Genomic DNA, 20249 nt, shown 5'->3' with positions numbered 1-20249 from the left:
AAGCTTCAAGAGCAAATTAGTAACATAGATTTATGCTTTAGGGATATTAATTTGGTGACTCTGTGGAGGATGTTAGCATGAGGGGAGGTTGGATGCAGAGTGAGCTATTAGGAGGCTTTGCAATAGACTGGCAAGAAACGATGAGTGTCTGATACGTGGATAAATAAGTGCACAAAAAGTGATGGATGTGAGAGATGCTGGAGAGGTGCAGTCAAGGAGACTTGACAAGAATTAGCAACTCCCTGCATTATGTCAATAGAAAAGACCGCATGAGCAGGGGGGCTGGGATAAAGTCAAAAGAAGTCTCATTTTCAAGCATTTGTTCACTCACCAGTCTGTTAATCATGAATGCCCTGGGTATCATTACCCATACACAAGCTAACATAGCATGTTATTCATGCCTTCATCCATGTATACAATGTATCCAGTCCATAATTACCAGGCTCAGGTTTGAGCCAGTAGAGGAGGGGTCACACAAAGGAGAGGAGGGAGCCAATGGAAAAGCAGAAGAACTTCTTGAGAGCTCAGCATTTGCTGTTGTGTGCCTGATGGATTCATCTTTACTATACAAGCATCCCCCAAGGGTGTTACCATTGCCCTCTCTCTCCTTATTTCTGTCAGTCAGTTAACAAGCATTGATTAAGCACCTACCAGTTCCAGGCATTGTGCTAAGTGCTGAGGACAAACCTCATTTCTTAGTATAATTCAAAAGGAAATAGAGTAGGAACATCAGAAGATCATAGCTTTTGAGCTAGAAGTCTCAATTTCCAGATTAAAAAAACAAAACTGAGGCCTAGATAGGTAGTCATTTGCCCCATGGTCAAAGACATAAAGGAGGTACTCAAACTCGGGACTTCAGACTCCAAAGCCAGAGCCTGTCCACGGAACTATCCTATGCTAATGCATTCTTCCAGCCTCTGTATACAAGCAGTGTACGAGGCAACCTCAAAGTTTTCAACCTCTAACTCTTCCTCTGGTGCGATACCCTGTTCTTCAAACTGGATGAAATTCTTATCTTCTCTTTATCTGAGTTTGACCCCTGATGTCAATCTTCAGTCCTTCATTTCCTGGCAACCAGATAACTAAGTAAAAGGTGGTTTTCACAGATAACATTCATAGAGACCACTAAGCATTCTTATAGTTCCTGCCTAAACCAGACTCTAACCTGATTCTAACATTTATCTGCTTCTACCATTATAATAAGCTCATTGCAATTATATAAGACAGGTACAACTCCTGGTTGGGTCCTTGGTGCAACATTGGCATTAGCTCACTCTCTTCATTATTACTTATTGTTATTGTTTGTCCTTCGTTCTCAAAGAGGACCATCGACATCAGGAGGGTGATGTCATCACTTGCAAGTGAATTGGATTTAAGTGAGGCAGAGCTGAGCAAAGCCATCGACCTCACTTTCTCCTCTAGAGTCAGCAGAGTACAGTGGCAAGACATGGATCAAGATGGCTGCCGATGGCCCCCACTCATAATTATTCTCAAAAAACAAAACAAGACATAAGATTCACAAATCTAGAGATATCTCCATCCCAAATGTTTATACTGATTATTTGTGTCCGTTCAACTATTTGAGCCTTCCAAGCTCAAAATCAGACCAATTGGTCTGATCAGCCATAGCTGGACATACTGTACATTGACCCTGACATCGTAATATCGTTTGGGGCTTCTTTGAGCACAAAGGACAAACAACAATAAAACATCCACTCATGTCCTCTCTGATACCTTATCATGAGTTGAAGGTGACCCTACCAGCAAACAGATCTTATCAAGATGGAAAAGTCTGACTATGGCCTAGCAATGGGTGAGTTCTCTACATTGATGAAATCATATGAAATAAAGATGTAGCTTAGGACCACAGCAGATGTGTGTTCATTTACATTCACTTATTCAACAAGTTTTTGTGTGTCCCACTGCAAAATACAAAAGACATAAAGGAAGTGGCCCCTGGCTTTAAGAAGTTTACAGTCTAGTCAAGCATGGAAGACACATGTATAATAAATTAGGAAATAAATAGAGGGATGTAAACCACTATGTGGTACAATAGGTGAGAACTTCCCATGCCTTTTCCAGCCTGGCTGGATGTACTAGCGCAGGGAAGTTGACTCAATTTTGAACTATTCTTGGACTTTGTATATTCCAAAATACATTTGAACTATTCAGTGGGGAGCCTGACCCTGTTTAATAGGCTCATTCAAAACCAGCGTGCTCTGTAACTTCCTCTTAGAAAGATAAACGAGCATTACTACAGTGGGAGAGCTATGGATTTTTTGCTTTGGAAACGTTAGCCTGGGATGTTAAACAGTCAGAGGCTCTCTCACTGCAGAAGCTATTCGGGAAGGTCTGAGAGCTGCAGTTTGGAATTTCTCAGGCCTCATTAAGCATACTGTGACTAACTGATCTTACTTGGTCCTAAAACTGTTTTTAAATGACTTGGCAGAGAACAAAAGTCAGATTTTTGTCTATTCTCTCCATTCTTTTCTTTTTTCCTAAACAAATATATGTTTTATTGAGGCCTTTTGTTCTTTTACATCACAGTCAATTGGGATATATACTCCCTACAAGAATTGAACTTTCCCTTATAATAATGGAACAATTAAGCAAAAAACACCTGATAAGGTAACTGAGACATAAAAGCAGCACAGGGTGGTGAACAGCACACTGGGCTTGAAGTCAGGAGAAATGAATTCAAATCTTGCCTTGGTCATTTGTTCTCTGTGTGACCTAGCTCAAGCTACCTAATCTCACTGAGCCTCAATTTCACCAATCTGTAAAATAACCATGGCGCTTCATAGACCCATGGTAAGGATTAAATGAGCTCATGTATAGGAGATAGTGTGGCACAGTGAAAAGACTACTGGCTGTGGAGTCAGAGAATCTCAGTTTGAATCCTTCTAGTCACTTCCCATCTGTGGGACACTGGGCAATTGATTTAATTTTTCTGGTTTTGAATTTTCTCATTTAGAAAATGAGGGAGTTGGCCTTGTTGGCCTCTAAAATCCTTTTGAGCTCTAAACTGAATAATGTGGACACAGACTACTCCAACCCTTATGACCTAAAGACCAGGTAGCTCTATTTTTTTCCTCCCTCAGGGTTCTCTAGCACCCTTAAGGAGTTGTGGGTGCTGTCTGGGCTCTCTCTAATGGCACTGGCCCCCACTGATGGTGTTCCATTTAGCCACTAACAATCAGATAGGCTTTTACACAGAAGTATTTACTTCAAAAGGTATTACTGCAAACATAAAAACTTACTCCTGAATCCTAGGGCTAATTCCCCATCCCCTTTGCACCATCTCAGGCTCTGGGGAAACAAAGAGGATAAGGTTCATAGCTTAGTTCAATTCCTATAGAGCACAGTCTCGGTTCCAAGTTCAAAACCCCATGTAAGGCTTGAGACCCAGGCACTCTGACTTCCATGCCAGGCTGGCTGGCCGCATCATTCCATCTACAGTCCTGGCTCCAAGGTCATCACAGTTCAGAGTCCTGGTCCCACGGGGATCACTGATGACACCTAGAAATTGAGAAGGACAAACAAAAAGAGAAACAAGCATCCCCAAGCCCATTTCTCTAAGCTGGAGTAAAAGAAGGAGTGGGAACTGATTCAGTTCATGGTGTCCATGCTGTATAGGTGAATGTGATCTTCACCCTCTGAATGCAGATGAGACCGACCAAAAAAGGCAGCAGAAAGAATGCAGAAAAAGAGGGCAACAGAAAAGACTGACCAGAGTGGTCTCTCCAGTTTTAAAGATACAGGCAGTCAATCAATGGGGGTTATACCCACTCATGTGGTAGAGGAAGCAGAGGCCTCCGAGTTAAGCAGTCTAGACACACTCCAGCACTCAGGGGCACCATCTTAGGTGAACTGAGTGCCATACCCAGACAAGGCTGGGTCATACCTATATAATGCACTTTATAAAACTGAAAGTGATATTGATATTAGTGGAAGAATATTGGACTTAAATCAGAGGCTCCGAGTCCCAATTTTATCACTTACCACCTGGGTGATACCTGAGCAAGTGACCAGACCAAACTGGGCTGTGATGTCCTCTTCTGTAAGAAAGAGTTGGACCTGATGACCTCTGAGGTACCTTTCAGCCCTCCATCTATCATGTTATGATCATTACTGAAAGAGGACTTAGAGCTGGCCTTGCAGGCAACTCATGCCCCTACTCTGACACATACTGACTGTTTGACCCCAAATAAATAATTTAATCTCTCCGTGCCCACAGGCACCTCTCTAAGATGGTAAGGTACAGGGCAGGTGCCAGTCTATGCCGATAGTAAGAGTTCTTCAATGGGAGCTTCCTGCCAGGCGTTCCATGACCTTGTTTATTTTTTAAAATATATTTTACTAACTGTATTTTGACATAATTGATTTCTTTTAAAGTCTTATTTTATGCATTTAAAACATTATTCTGAGAAGGGGTCCACAGGCTTCACCAGACTGCCAAAGGGGTCCATGCCACAAAAAAAAAATAACTGGTTAATGACCCCTGTTCTAGGCTGATGAAATTATAGATATGGTTAGAAGTCATCATGAAACAACATTCTTCCCTGGTCTCTCCCCTCCAAAAAACAGAGGAAAGCTGTATTATCTGTTGCATTATCTGCAACATTCTTGACTCCTCCCAAAAGGAGGGAGGTATGCTATATTATCTGTACTCGGGGATCAAAAATGCTTATTACAAATACTCTAAATTTGGCTTCCTTTTAGTATTCTTGACTCCCTCTTTTTTTTATAATTCTTCCTCATTTTCATTAACTGAAAATGCTTTGTCAGGATGCTGACCATGCAGCCTCTTTGCACCTTTCATCCCGGAGAATTGTGACAGAGCAGAAGATGGACATTCAGGCCCACTGGCAGTGCATTAGAAGACTTCATTCTGCTTAGAGAAGCCTGGGTGTTTTTCCTTTCTCTGATCCTTCAAACTTAGCACTTGTGGGTGGGCCCTATCAGTCTGGCACCCCAAAGAGAGAGCCTCCTGTGGCCTTTTTCCAGCTCAAGTTCCACTGTCTCTGGAAACTTTACCTAGGGCTCCCCACCTTCACCTGTTGCTATCACATCTCTCTCCCAACACAGGCGGCTTCATTTTCATTTGACAAAAAGGAAGATAAGACTAACCAGCAGCATCTCCAACAGATTGGAAATAAATTAAAGAAACTGAGACTATTGGTCAGGTCCTCTTTGGGGTCTGGATGCTAATGGGGATTCATTGCCAAGCAAGTCAACTGGCAAATGCTGCCTCTGCCTGCCATTGTGCTGGGGGTAAGGGGCATTGCAATTAAAAGGCTCAGGATGGCTCAGTGAACCAGAGGAGTATGTGCTACCATGGCCAATTGACCTCTGGGAGAATCAGAGCCTAGGGTGCTTGCTTCAGGTGTCTGGAGAAAGCCTGCAGGAGCTATTGTTTGCTTTGAAGCCTGCCTTTAATGTGGGCAGGCAGAGAGCAATGATACCTCGTTCCCTTCTGCTAACAGCATCTTGCATTAGGTTCAATGGTCTTTTTATGCCCACTTAAGAGTTTACATTCAGAGCCAGTCAGCTCCCCTCTGGCTCCATGAGAACAGGCATCTGCTGCTTCCATAAAGCCCCCTCTTGTGGCCTTTCCCTCCTTCAAAGAGGTGACAATTAATAAGTCCTTTAGGTTTAATAGGCGAGGAAGAGCTGGGGACATGCAGGGAGCCTGAGCTGGGGTTGGGGCCCTTCCTAAGAGGAGCAGATAGGGGCGGAATCCCCAAGGCCACAATCTGCTAGTTCTCAAATTGATTAGCAGGGTCTGTTTGTGTTGGGGATGTTTGCAGAGCTTGGCAGAGAGGGGAGCTGGTCTGCATGCACATCTTGGAGGGTTGGTGAGAGTTGGGAAACAAGCTGTCCGGCCGGGCAGACGGGGCTGCCCCCAGCTGTTGCAGGGCCCAGGGTGGGGGTGGGGGTGGGGGTGGAGGTAGGGGTGGGAGCGGGAGGGAGGGGGTGGCGATGCTCACCCTGGCCATGGGGCTGGAGCGCTATGCAGAGCCTGTTGGCAGGCACCCCTTGCAACGCTGCCTTTGGAACTGGGCGCCTGAGGACGGTGCTCCAGTGAGGACGCAGCTCTGCCCGGGGGACCAGCGGAGATGACTCTCTGACCCAAGGCTACTCGGCAGGGGCGCTGCACCTCGGCTCGGCCATGGGACTGTGCTGCTGCAAAGACTGGAAGGGACACCTGCGGGAATCTAAAGGTAACTTCCCTTTCCCCCCACGTGGCTCTGCGCTGCTTGTGACCTCGGGGCTGCTTGGGATCTCCAGAGCCAGGCTCCGAGCGCAAAGCTCCCCTGCCTCCCTTTCCCTTTTGCTGCTTCCAAGAAAGTCTTTGTACTGCCTCATTCACCGCATCGCCGTTCTGGGCTCTCTGGGCAGCTGTTTGAACTGTCTCAACTTTGGAGCGCGCTCTGTAGGGACTGAAAGTCCTCAAGGACTTATGGGTCTCTTCCACCCTCCTCTTATCCTAGAGAGATGTGTGAGAAGGACCACTTTGCAGTCTAGACTCAGTACCAGGGACTGGGGAGCCTTGGGTGAAGTCGGGGTAAAATGAGAGATCTTTGTTTCCTTATTACCCAAAATCTCGGACCCAGAAGTCCAACCCTAGTCACCTCTAAACACACAAACATCTATTTCAAGTGATCTGTTTCCTTTTCACTCAAATCCCGGGACCTAGAACCCCAACCTTCCTCGCCTCTTCACTACACCTATCTCAAGCTGGCCAAGTCAACACAATTTAGAAAAAAAAAAAAAGGGAGGTGGGGAGGAGTGGCCTGGAGCCCTTGGTTTGCTGATCGCACTCAATGGAGGCTTCATTCAGTTTAAAGTGCTTTGTTTTTGGCTTGATCTGCAAGGGGAAAGAGAGGGTCATTTATTTTCCTCTCCCCATCTTGTCACAAAATTGGAAGAAGGGATCATGACTCAGAGGTTTCCAGTGAGGTTGAACCAATGAGGGGAGCTCCATATGAAATGCAGCAAGGTTGGATACTGACCAAAGACAGTGGAATATGCTTATGATACTGCATTTTATGATTTCCTGTCTATACGCTTTGGCTTTGAATAGTCTGTCCTCATACAAACATATGGCAGTCCTACTTAACCCTTGTTCAGCAGGGTTTCTGGAGTTCTTTAGAAAATGATACATTCCCCCAATTTCCTCTTCAAAAAACAAAAACAAAAACAAAAAATGAAGAATGAACACCAGCAAACCATGGGTCAAAAGGGTCAGAAGTTTTTTATATACATTGATACAATGCCCCTCTTCTGTCAAATTTATAAAAAAAAATAGCCACTTAGTCTAAAGTTAAGGAAGAATGGGGCCCCGGGGCTGACTCAGTATTTACAGCTACTTGAAAAAAGTCCTGGATTCAATTTATGCCATCGTGGTGGAGGGGAGGGGTGGTGACATATCTGAGCCTTTTAATTAATAAATATAGGGAACTTCCATTGTTGGGAATCTATTTATAGATGCAGACTCCCTCCATGGATGCAAATCAGTGATTCTTCCATAAATTAATTGTGTTTTTAGAGACTTACTTGGGGGCACTGATAAGTTAAGCAGCTTGCTCATGGCCACAAAGCTGGTATGTGTTCTAGGAGGACTTGAACTCAGGCCTCTCTGATTTTAAGATCAGCCTTCCGTTCATGATATTGTTCTCATGGGAAACTAATCAAGAGAAAACCTTCCTTACACCAACCAAGAGTAGCCGGTTTTCAGAGGCACCTGTGGATCTGCATTAAGCCTGGTAGTCACAAGAATTTCCCTAAATGAGTTGTTGGAATTACATTTTCCAGCCCATGTGCCTTCTGTAACTGGTAGACGCTTCCAAAGCCATCATTCAGATCACATCCATTGGCAAACATCTTTTTTTTTTTGTGTACTCAGGTAGGGAAAGTACCCTAAGCAATAGATCCAGTAACCTAACATTAAGGGAACATAGGAATGCATCAAGGTGACTGTTTGTCAGGGATGTGGCAGATGTCATCTTCCCATTTTTAACTGTGTCAGGTCTATCTGTGTGAACTAGAGTCCTGCCCAGAAGCTATAGGCAGGTAGGTCCAGGAGAAATTACACTGGAAAGAAATCAGACCTTTTTTAAAGTTATTATGAGATGGGAAAAAGATAGGCAATCCCCTATCCCCACCAGATAGCAGCTGTTCTTATCACCCTTGCATTTGTATCTGGTTCGGTTGTTTAGCTTGAAGTTTTATATGGAAATCATCCTGAAGCAGGCCGCCCCGTACTTTGCACGCTGCAAAAATGACAAGAACTAATCTACAATTAGATTGGCAGGGCGACAGAAAGATATTTTAGTGGCTGCAACCTTAACAGGGTTTAACTTCACTACCTTTGAAATACAAGCCTGATACTTCATCCACTAGTCTTGGGTTCTTTCATTAACTAAGGGAAACACGGTGGGGAGCCCCTGGTATTGTTTCTTTGAAAATCCTCTGAGGGGGCGGGGTGCGGAGTATGCTGGCTTAATCACCCTTAACATCACATGCAGAATACCACTTGAGTAGGTACCCCATTGGGGAGAAACTGATAGTCAGGATGTAGGATAACAGGAGTCCTCAATTAATCTTAAAGGAGCAAAAGGCTCAGTTAAGTGGAGCTGGGATTGCATGAGAGTGTTGTAGGCCCCTAAGCTTGACAAATGCACTTACTTTGAACTCTTTAGAGCCTGCCTTTTTGGGTCTAATTGTTTCCTTGTGCGTGTTTCCAGATGTTTCCATTATTCCTAGAACGATGACAGTGAGTAAAACCTGAATGAAGGAGAGCACAAAAATCCCAGGCACCTTTCATTGACTGGAGAGTTCTGATAACACCTTCAGCACGTGGGTCCTGAGACTTGTGGTTAGGAAGAGCTGGGTTCAAATGGTGCTTTCAATATTTAGTAGCCCTGTGGCCCCAGGCAAATCACTTAACCAACCTCTATGCTCCTCGGTTATCTTCACCTGTAAAATGAGGGCTTGGCCCTGATGGCCTCTAAATCTATGATCTCGTGAACCTGTGATCCCATTTTCAGACTTTGAACAATATCAACCATCTCATGAATGAAAAAAGTTATCCCTGGGAATAAAGAAAAGTAGCTATCACAAAGCCTGTGGACTTTATTCATTAGGAAAGGCATGCACTAACCCTTAGGTCACTGTCTGTTATCTCTGTACATATGATAGGGTCATAGGCTAGGGCTGGAAAGGACCTCTGAGGATATCTAATTCATCCCCCTCATTTTGTTCAGTTGTGTACAACTCTCTGTGACCCCCATTTGGAGTTTTCTTAGCAAAGATCTTGGAGGGGTTTGCCATTTCCTTCTCCAGCTTATTTTACAAGTGAGGAAACTGAGGCAAACAGGGTTAAGTCACTTTCCCAGAGTCACATAGCTAGTAAATGTCCGAGGCCAGATTTGAACTCAGGTCTTCCTGACTCCAGGCCCCACACTCTATCCACTGCCCGACCTAGCTGCCCATGCCCCTTCATTTTACAAATAAAGAAACTGAGGACGAGGAAAGTGAAGTGACTCCAGAAGCTTCACCATCCGGCTCCCCCTGACAACCACCGGTTCTTCCCCACGCTATATCAGCTGGTATATCTTATATGGTTGTGATTAGGGAAGAGAGAGAGGGAGGGCAGGCAGGACGAATTGAGTTATTTTTCTGGCAAGGTTGTCAGAGAAGTAATGGTTCACCTATAAGTGTGAAACAGGAGCATCGGCAGCTATAACAATACGGCACTATGGGCTTTGGCCCACTTTCTGTTCCATTCACTCACTCACCCCATCAACAAGCATTTCTCCAGTGCTGGCTATAGGAAGCTAGTAGATAGAGCCCCAGACTGGGAGGCAGGAAGACTCAATTTTGAATATGGCTTTGTTTTCACTTTCCCTATCTGTAAAAGGGGGCTAGTAGCATCTATCTCACAGGGTAGTAATGAGTGTCGATTGAGATAGCATATGGCCTTCAAGTGCTATATAAATGTCAGCTATATAAATGTCAAGTGCTAGGTGCTGCAAGAGACAAAAATGAAACTGTCCCTGACCTCAAGGAGCTTATAGTCTTATCAAGGGAGAGGATTTGTACAGATATAGAATAAATACAATAATGCTAATAGCATTTATAGAGCACTTCATATTGTGCTAAATACTTGCGATATCCTATGCGTTGCTCACTGCAACCTTGTGAGGTAGGTGCTATTATCATCCTATTTTGACAGATGAGGAAACTGAGTCTAAGAGAGGTTAAATGACTTGTCCAGGGTCATAAAGCTAGTAAATATCTGAGACAGGATTCAAACTCAGGTCTTTCTGATTCCAGGTGCAGTGAGGTGAGCTCTCCACTGTTCTATCTAGCTGCCGTCAGATAATTTGGAGAGGAAGGGAGTGACAGTTGTGAGGGGAACAGGGATTGGAAAGGCTTTACGTACAAGGTGGTACTCCAACTGAGTCTTAAAGGAAATAAGGACTTCTATGACATGGAGGCAGCTGGGTGGCTCAGTGGGTAGAGCACTGGCTCTAGAGTCAAGTGACCTTGAATTCAAATTCAGCCTCAGACACTCAGTAGCTGTGAGACCCTGGGCAAGTCACTCACCTTGTACCTGTCTCAGTTTCTTCAACCCTAAAAGAAGGACAATAATAGCACCCACCTCCCAGGATTGTTGTGAGGATCAAATGAAATGATATTTTTAGAGTACTTAGCATAATGCCTGACTCATACTAAGTGGTTAACAAGCACTTGTTTCCTTCTTTCTTTTTTTCAGAGCAAGGTGAACACCAGTACAGAGATGCAGAAATGGGAGGGGTGGCATGTGCAAGGAATTGCAAGTGGCCAGCTGGGCTTTAGAGTGAGGGAAAAGCCTTAGTATGTAATGAGGCTGGGACGGTAGCTTACTGCCATCTTGGGAACGGCTTTAAAAGCCAATGGGAGAGTTTATATTTTATCTTTGATGTCGTAGGGGGCCAAAGAGAGTGATGCTTCATGTCTAGCAGTGCAATACTCAAACCGTCTCTCTGTTGTCCTTCCACTTTGTTGGTTAGTGGAGGATGCATTAGAGCAGGGAGAGGCTGGAGGTAGGGAGTTCAATTGGCAGACTGGGAGTTTATGTCCTGGATTTTCTTCTATCCATTCTGACATATAAGTGATTGCTCATTCATTCACTCATTCATTCATTCAGTAGGTGCTTATGAATGTGCATCCTGTATTGGAGGCACTGTAGACAAGAGAGAGAAAGACAAAAAAAACCCGCAACAAACCCTGCCCTCAAGCACCTTAAATTCCATTTTGGTAATAGGCTATCATCTTGTCTTTCTGCTCCTATGTAAAAGAAATGCATGTGAATGAACATAGAATCCACTGACAATTCTACAGCCTTTGAGTGCATACAGAATGCTTTCTACCCATTCTCTCTCACGATAAACTTGTGAGATTAGTAGGGAAAGTACTATACTCCCCAATTTATAAATTGAGAAACTGAGGCACAAAGTTTAATGACTTGTTCATGATTACCCAACAGCTTAAAATCATAAAAGGAAGCAGTCACATGCCTACAGGCATTTTACAGATATCTCATGTGGAACTTGCCACAACCCTGGGAGGTAGGTGCTATGAATAGCCCCATTTTACAGTTGAGGAAACCGAGGCAGACATGGGTTAAGTGACTTGCCAGGGACAGATACAGCTCCTAAGCGTTGGAGGCCAGAGGCTGACTCTTGTCTTCCTGAGTCTAGACCCCGTGCTCTATCCACTGTGTCTCCTGGCTGGCTGCCTCTGAGGAGGCATAGGAAGAATACTCTTAAAGAAATTAAAACCCTTTTATTCCCAACTCCTTGATTATAGAATGAGACAGCAGAACCCATACTCCTCAAGGAAGATAACAGAGATGCTCCCGTAGGTTAAAGGCAAATAAAGAAGTGGTAGAGAGGCTAAGCAGAAAGTGAGTGTGTGAGAAGAGCCTACTATTAGTACTAACAGTGGTGTTTATAGAAGTCATCAACGGCACCTCATCCATGACCATTCTTGTGATAACCAAAGAGATTGAAGTTGAATTCGGTAAACGGTTGGGTAAAACAGCTGACAAATAAAACAAACAGACTCAGTCAGATGGATTCTGGAAATATGTCTGAATTTTTTAAATGAAATTCTTACGAATCTGGGACTCGAATATTCTTATGGGCAGTCAGACCTAAGCCAAGCCATCAGGACTTTGCCCAAGGGCACCAGAACTGTTGTTTTGTTTTGTTTTTTAAGGGGGAGGTTGCTAATAGCATTTGCAGTAGTTTAATAGCGTTTAAAAAAAACTGAAGTGAACACATATACTTAACAAGAATCATTAGTTAAAATAGGGACCTAGCAGATGGTACTCAATTGAGATCCACCCTGTCCCATCCACCAGAAGAGGTCTTCCCAGGAGTAACCTGATAGTATTTCAGGGTCTTTGTCTTCCCTCCATCAGGGTGGTGTCCCCCTTTCTCTGCCTCTGTCTGTGTCTCTCTCTAACACACACATAGGTGCACACACCAAATTTGTCTTAACTGATTGAGGATGTACTTCATGTTACTTGCCCCAGGTATGTTTTGTATTGTTTGTTCTTGGTGCAAAAGTTGCCTGCAGCAGCTCTGTAACTGGGTGAAAATGACCACACACAGCAAGGTGGAATACATCCCCTCTGAGCGGTCCGAATAAAGTGCTGTATTCTCCCAAAACCTGGCACAGGTGATGACAGGTAGCATATATATTAGGTGGTAGGCAACATTTTTTTGGTGTTTTGTTTTTAGAAATAAAAACAAGCTCATATCAGGAATTGAGTGTTTTTCCCTTATAATAGGAAGGAATTTTTTAGAGGGGCCATATATGATTAGGAAGTTCTTCTTAGGGCAGCTATGTAGTGTAGTGGATAGAGCACTGGCCCTGAAGTCAGGAGGACCTGAGTTCAAATCCAACCTCAGACATATAACACTCACTAGCTGTGTGACTCTTGGCAAGTCGTTTAACCGCAGTTGCCTCACCAAAAAAAAAAAGTTGTTCTTGCTTTTTGGACAGGCCATGGATGCTTTTCAAAGGGGGATGGGGTCTTAAAAATAACCTATCTCTTCTTTCTAAGGCCACGCTGCTTTGTAGGGAACAGGGGCAAGGCCAAGGCCCCCATGAGATCTTCAGTCATCATAGACAAATGTAAGCATTTTCTCACTAGACTGGACTTAATGAGGTCAGGAAAGTGGACTAATATGTTTCAGAAAGACTTGTAGCGAGCAAACACAGAGTCATAAAATGTTAGGCCTATGATGGTTGAAATACAAAGATTTTTGGACTTAACTATCAGTTCTTCAAAAAATCCAACTATTGGAACACCCCTCCTCTACCCCCACCCCCATTCCTGTACCATTTCTGACTAGTCAGACTTCTCCTGTATAATGGCCATGTAGAAACTGATGTACCATGGCAGCTTGGGAAATACCCAGGCTCATTAGTGAATAGTACTATGAAACTTAAAAATAGCATTTCCCACTTATATTTTCTTTGTCCTGAAAATTCCAGAGCAGTTCACACTATACACAAAATAGACCAATGAGGTTCAGGGGAAAACCATCACCCCTAACAGGGACCCAGGAGCCATGACCCTCTTTTGAGATCTGCACAACTTCAGTTTCTGTTCTCCACTTTTCCCACGCCTCCTTACTTCCTGTTCTCAGCTGAGATAGAGTAGGAAGGGGTATTTCCAATGATGCTTCTGGGCGAAGGACAGTGATCCCATATAGTCTGAACAGGGAGTACATTTGCATAAAATAATTGCTTTTGTGGCCCTTAATCCCACTAACAATAATAATCATAATGATATCTCGTACATTGGAGTTCATTGGATCATAGATTCGTTGCTGGAAGTCCAGGGCTACTTGACCTTTGTGTATGTGTTATGAACCCCTTTGGCAGCAATCTCAGGACAATATTTTTCAAGGCATAAAATAAAATACATAGGATTAGAGAGGAAACCACTTAAAATGAAATATAATTCTTAAAATATTTTTTTAAAAACAAGTTTATGGGCCCCAGGTTAAGAACTTGTCCAGCCTTTCATTTTGTAGATAAGAATACTGAGGCTTAATGGAGTTAAATGATCAACCAAAGGTGATTCATCTGTTAAGTGTTACAGATGGAATTCAAACCGAAGGCTTTCTGACTCTGGCCAGCTCTTTATCCACTAGCCAGGGGTGGGGAACCTATGGCCTTGAGGCCACATGTGGCCCTCTAGGTCCTCAAGTGCGACCCTTTGACTGAATCCGAACTTCACAAAACAGATCCTTTTTATTAAGTGACTAGTGACTAGGCCGTATTATCTCATTTAATCTTCACACCAACACTGTGAGGTAGATAGTACCACTTTCCAGATGAGAACAGAGAGGCTAATTACTTGTGTGAGGCCATTCTAGGACAGAATGTCATGAGAAGACAGTAGAAGCCAGGCAGCAGAATTCTGGTTTCTTTCTAAAGGACTTTTCTTGTAATTTTGTAATTCACTTTTAGACTATGCTTACATATGCAAGTCTGTTAAATTCCACAAGCATTTGTCACGTGCCTACTATATGGAAGTCAGTCAGTGAACATTTATTAAGCACCTACTCTGGGCCAGCATAGTGCTAAACAGTAGAAATATAGAGACAAAAATGAAACAGGCCTTGCCCTCAGGGAGGTAACAGTCTACAGTGGAGATACAACAAATATAAAATTAGTCAATACAAAGTACCTCAAATTTTAAGAAGGGGAATGGAGACACCTCAACTATTCTGATATTCGAAACAAGCTTTCAAAAATTCAGGGGAGTCGGAGTATCTCTTTAATTGATTCAAACATGTACTTCTCTCTGCTCTGACTATAATAAACAGTTAAAGGGCTATGCGTCTTACACAGCTTGACTTAGTGTTGGAACAGAGTTCTTTTGGTTTTCATAAACCAGCTTGTAAGCCATGATTGGCTTCATCCTGTTCGTGCATCAGCGGGGGACAGACTTTCTCATTCTGCCCTAAGAAAAGTCAGGGGTAGGGACTGGCTCCCTGGGCAAATAGCTACTCATTCCTCCTTGTTAACAGAATACAGCCATCCTAGCTATTCTCCTGTCCGTCTCTAAGCAGATGTGGCAGTAGGGATTTTCATACTTGGAGCAAATACCATAAATATGTGGTATAAGTGCTATCAGTAAGGGGGAGGTAGGAAACATATATGAGGACAGTCCCTTGGGACATCCATAGAAGGCCAACCATGCAGGGTGAGGAAGGTGAATGGGGACAGGTAAGCCTCTCCCCACTTCCCTTTCTTGCCATTTGCTGTGCTAGGTTGTTTCTATACTGCAGAAGGACTGAAGTGCTTGAGGTAAAATCCTAGTCTCCTTGTCCTAGTTATGGCTCCGCCTCTGATCTCCTTTTCGGGCTTGTGACTGATCTGAGATTTCTTCTAGCGCTGAGAGAATGTCTAAATCCATGTTGGGCCAAAGCATAGAACCTATACCTCTGCTTCTGGTTTGTGGGCAGTGCACATTTATTCCTGAAATGATTTAGATGGCAGGCAGTTGTGATAAAGAGTGTCTGGATTCAAAGTCAGAGGGCATGGGCTCAAACTTCAGCTCCCCTGCCTCTTGATTCCTCCGAGCCCCCAGTATTCACATCTATAAAATAGGGACAATATTTTTATAAACTTTTCCAAAGGGCTTTTTTGAGGAAAGTGCTTTGTAAATGTGAGTTGTTCAGAATATATGAGACTCTGGAATGCTAATCTTTACATGATTAATTACAAGGAGTCTCTATATTAATTATAAGTGTATTAATTATAAATTTTTATATTAATTAAAAGTAGACCGTTATTCAATAATCTCAACTTCCTAGTTACTCAGTATTCCAATATCTCAAGTTGGTTGGATAATAATATTGATGATGGCTGATAATTATATAGTGCTTTTCAATTTTCAAAAATGCTTTACACACATAAATTCATTTTAACCTCATAAACAAACCTGAGAGGTAGATGCTACAGTTTTATTCTCCACATTTTACAGATAAAAACCTGAGGTTTAGAGATTTAATTACTAACTCGGTAACAAACTGCTATAAGTGTCATAGACAAGGCTGAATGGAAGTTTCTAGAAGGCTGCAGCCGGCCTTCCCATCAAGGGGCTCCCTTATCCTGCTAATTTACATGAAGTTTCCGCTGGTCTGAGCAGAGTTTGAAGGTCTAGTCCAGGGGTGGGGAACTTGTGGCCCTCTGGGTCCTCAAGTGCGGCCCTTTAAATCCAAACTTCATTTGTTCTGTGAAGTTTGTGTTTTGTCAAAGGGCCGCACTTGAGAACCTAGAGGACCACATGTGGCCTCGAGGCCGCAGGCTGTCCACCCCTGGGTCTACTTTTAAGTGTGATTTTAATGTTAGCCTGTAGTGACCTTGGCCTTGATTTTCTCCTTTGACTGGTCTGAGCAGTACCTCATTCTAGTTAAAAAGCTGCCTTTTTCTAAAAAACAAAACAAAACAAAACATTTCAACATCCATCTGCCACTGAATCATCAGGAGAGTAAGGAGAAACCCCGAGAGAAGTGTGGAATCAGAGCAGAAAGCAACTTGGGGGACAGAAGTAGGTGGGTCTCTGTGTGCTAACCAAGGAAGAAAAGCATGAGACATGCAGCACGGAATGATGGGAAGAAAGCTAGATTCAGCATCAGGGTACCTGGGCTCAGATCCCAGCTCTTCTGCTTACTGTAACCTGTGCGATTTTGGCTAAGTCTTTGCCTCATTTGCCTCATCTTTAAAATAGGACGGTTAGACTTGTATGTCTGCCTAGTTCCACTACTTCCAGGCCGTGCCATCTCTGCCATCTCTCCTAGATCTAAGTTAATTATTCTGGGAGCCTATGTGCATTTTAATTCTTAGGGATATTTCATTTAGAAAGTGAGTCCCTATGGCTCTGGTTCCCCAGTGGAAATCTCCTCCAGTTAGCCAGTGCTATGGGAAAAGCAGAGATTTGTGAGACACTCTCTGGAGGGTGAAGTGGCTGACCCAGAAGAGATAGTAAAGAAATGATGTCTCTGTCACCCCATCCCTTTCTTCTCACTCCCTGCTCCTCCAGCAGTTTGGAAAGGCCTTGTCGATAGGGGCTCTGCTCCGGTTGGGGTTTGGAGAAGCCTCGGAATGCCTTTCTGCTGCTGCTTTGCTTGCAGGCTCCTCTCTCTGCACTACCCCTCAAGAAACAGATCAAAGACTGGTCTGTAGTTGATGATGTGAAGGAAATCCCTACTTGAGGTCAGGGTTGGCCTAGATCATTTCCAGTGCTGGTTGTGCCTTTGAACTCTGGAGTTCTGAGATTTAGCATGACTATCTGATATCAGGCAGTGTACATTTGAGGGGGACCATGTTTCAGAACTTGGAATGCCGGAGGCTGATTTCCAAGAACTGTCTAGGGGTCAGACTTCAGTCACCTCCTAGTGCTGTCAGTGAATCCCATGAATTTAGAGCCACTATCTGTTATTTACCTATGGTAGGAGATAAGGGATAAGAGACATGGGGGGGGGCGCCCTCCATGAAAGAATGGGAGAGCTCAGTCAAGGTGCCCCTGAAGCGGTGAACATGCCTGTAGAGGACCTAGGTGGAGGGTTTATACACTTCCTTTTAGTTTTGTTAGGGTCATTTTTCAAAAGCACAATCTTGAGGTTGTCTATACAATGGTAGTAACAGCTGTCTGGGAGTTCTATCCAGGAATTTAAACCAAAACAAACATTAACCTTTGTCCTTGTTCATGCTAAGCTTCAGTAATATAAATAGGGTAGGAAAGTAACATCAATCTTTTGGGGTCTGGTGAGCACTCATATTTTCCTGGCCTCTCTCACTTTAACTAAAATTGATGGGCTGCTGTGTAGAGAGAGGCAGTCTTTTGTTGGCTTCCTAAATAATAGGTTCTCTGGAAGGTAGAGAATCGTGGGCCCACTCAAGAGTCTATCCGAGCCTATTCAGGATGGATCAGACTTAACAATAGGATTGGCCCTTTGAGAATTGCAGTGAGTAGCCCCAAGTATGACTTTTATATGGGAGCTAAGCAAAAGGAGACAGGGTTAAAAATGCTTCATTTAAACTCATAGATAAATGAATGGAAAAACATTTAAGCAACATGTGCCAAGCATTGAATACAAAGAGAAGTCTCTGATCTCACAAAACTAATTAGGAGGCTGAGGGGAATAAAACCCACATAATGGAGTTAAATTGCAGGATGGATAGAAAGACCCAGAGCTTCCTGGGGTGGATTAACAGGTCAGATGGCAGTACCTGTGGGTCTGAAGAGCATAATTGCAGAGGGAATGGCCCAGAAGTCTTTAGGACATGAGATAAGGCCTGGTGGTCCATCTCCCTGGAAAGATTGCATTTGGTGTCTCGGCTCAACCAAACAGCTGCGATGCTTTTCCCATCTAGATGCCCTTATGAGGTCTGAGTGGAGCAGGGGCAGGATTGCTGAAGCTCTTAAATCCAGTCCTCTTGCTGAAGCCCAAGGCGGGTAAATGACTTGCTCAAAGTCTCAGGTTGAAAAGCATCACAAATGAGATTTGAATCTAGGTCCTTGCACTCCCTGGTCGAGAGAGTCACACACACCCCTGTTTACTTTGCATGTGTTCCCAGTCCTGTCTTTCAGGAGTCATCACCATCGTAAGAAATCACCCTCAAGATCTACTCACGTCTGTGCTTTAACCTTTCCCACCTATAGGAAGCCATTTTGAGTGGCTCTTGCCCACGACAGCCTTATAATCAGAGGACAGTGATGGGAATGAATGCAGAGGACCTACAGAAGACAGGATAAAGATAGAAGCAGCAGGCAGCTAGGTGGTGCCATAGTGCACAGCATGCCAGGCCTGGAGTCAGGAAGACTCAATCTTCTTGAGTTCAAATCTGGCCCCAGACGCTTACTGGCTGTGTGACCCTGGGCAGATCACTTCACCCTATTTGCCTCAGTTTCCTCATGTGTAAAATGATCTAGAGAAGGAAATGGCAAACTACTCCAGTATCTTTGCCAAGAAAACCCCAAATGGGGTCACAAGGAGTCAGACACAACTGAAAAAGAACAAGATTATCTGTATCTATATTGGTTTCTTATCCCCCAACTCTTGATGTTGCAAACTTCAAAGGGGTGGGGAACCTGTGGCCTCGTGACCACATGTGGCCCTCTAGGTCCTCAAGTTCAGCTCTTTGAATCCAAACTTCACAGAACAAATCCCCTTAATAAAAGGACTTGTTCTGTAAAACTTGGACTCAGTCAAAAGGCCGCCCCCAAGGACCTAGAAGGCCACATGTGGGCTCGCGGCCACAGGTTCCCCACCCCCGAGGGTTATGGAATGTGTCTTGCCTAAGCTTTGTCTCTCCATATCTGCACACTCAGCATGTAATAGAAACTTAACAGTGTAATTTCATTTGTGGTATTGTGCTGCGTGTCTTGATTCCCACATTTCCCCTCAGACCAATACAGCACTTAAATGATGTTTATGTGCCTTTAGGATGGTTATTGCACTTGGAGTCGGAAAGACCTGGGTGGAAATCCTGCCTCTGGCATTACTCGCTGTGTGATTGTGGGTAAATCTCTTGTGTTCTCTGTGCTCTGTGATTTTCTCATCTGAAAAGCGAGGATTTCATGGGATCATAGGTTTCGAGCTGGAAGAGGCCTCAGGGATCCCCTGGTCCAGGCTCTTCGATTTTGCAAGTGGGGAAAATGAGGACCAGAGGGAGACACTAATGTCTGTAGTATCTACCTCACGAGATCAATCCCTGGCCTCAGATGAGCTGAAAGCATGCACCAGCTGCTTTGCACACCTGTGTGGCATGTGTTATTTTTGTGTTACGGAAATCTGCTGTGTCTTATAGGATCCTAGGGTCAGAGCTGGAAGAGACCTTAGTGGTCACCTAGTCCAGCCCTTTCATATTTCAGCTGAGGACACCGAGTCCAAGATCAGGGTGGTGACTTGCTGAAGGTCCCCAAACTATTAAGTGTCTGAGGTGGGATCTGAACCCAGGCCTCCCAGACTCCAAGTCCGCAGTGATGTCTACTATACCACACTGTTTCCTCTCTCGCCTTCTAGACTGGAAGCTCCGTGAAGGCAGTGTCCCCATCTTATGTAAAATTCACGTTTCCGATTGCCTCCTTAGTGCTCTCTACTTAGAAGTTGGCCCTTTGGATCACAGACCTGTGGCGGACCTTACAGATCACTGAGTCCCACCCT

The 20249-nt window shown here is 44.0% G+C and overlaps 1 protein-coding gene across 3 annotated transcripts in view; it reads left to right on the top strand.

Moving 5' to 3' along the window:
* Nucleotides 1-20249, top strand: part of ARHGAP22 (Rho GTPase activating protein 22) — a 353201-nt gene that overhangs the window by 146384 nt on the left and 186568 nt on the right. The window contains exon 1 of one of the 3 annotated variants that reach the window (XM_020997096.2): nt 6003-6224. The exons of the other annotated variants lie outside the window; for them this stretch is intronic. Within the exon in view, the coding sequence (XP_020852755.1) occupies nt 6173-6224 (52 nt within the window). The 5' untranslated portion in view covers nt 6003-6172. Of the gene's footprint in view, nt 1-6002; nt 6225-20249 lie in introns of those variants that run through there. 3 annotated transcript variants of the gene reach the window in all.

The sequence above is a fragment of the Phascolarctos cinereus genome, unplaced genomic scaffold (genome assembly GCF_003287225.1).
Source record: "Phascolarctos cinereus isolate Bilbo 61053 unplaced genomic scaffold, phaCin_HiC Scaffold_3;HRSCAF=262, whole genome shotgun sequence".
NCBI classification, from domain to species: Eukaryota; Metazoa; Chordata; class Mammalia; order Diprotodontia; family Phascolarctidae; genus Phascolarctos; species Phascolarctos cinereus.
This window is presented reverse-complemented; position numbering and strand designations above follow the sequence as displayed.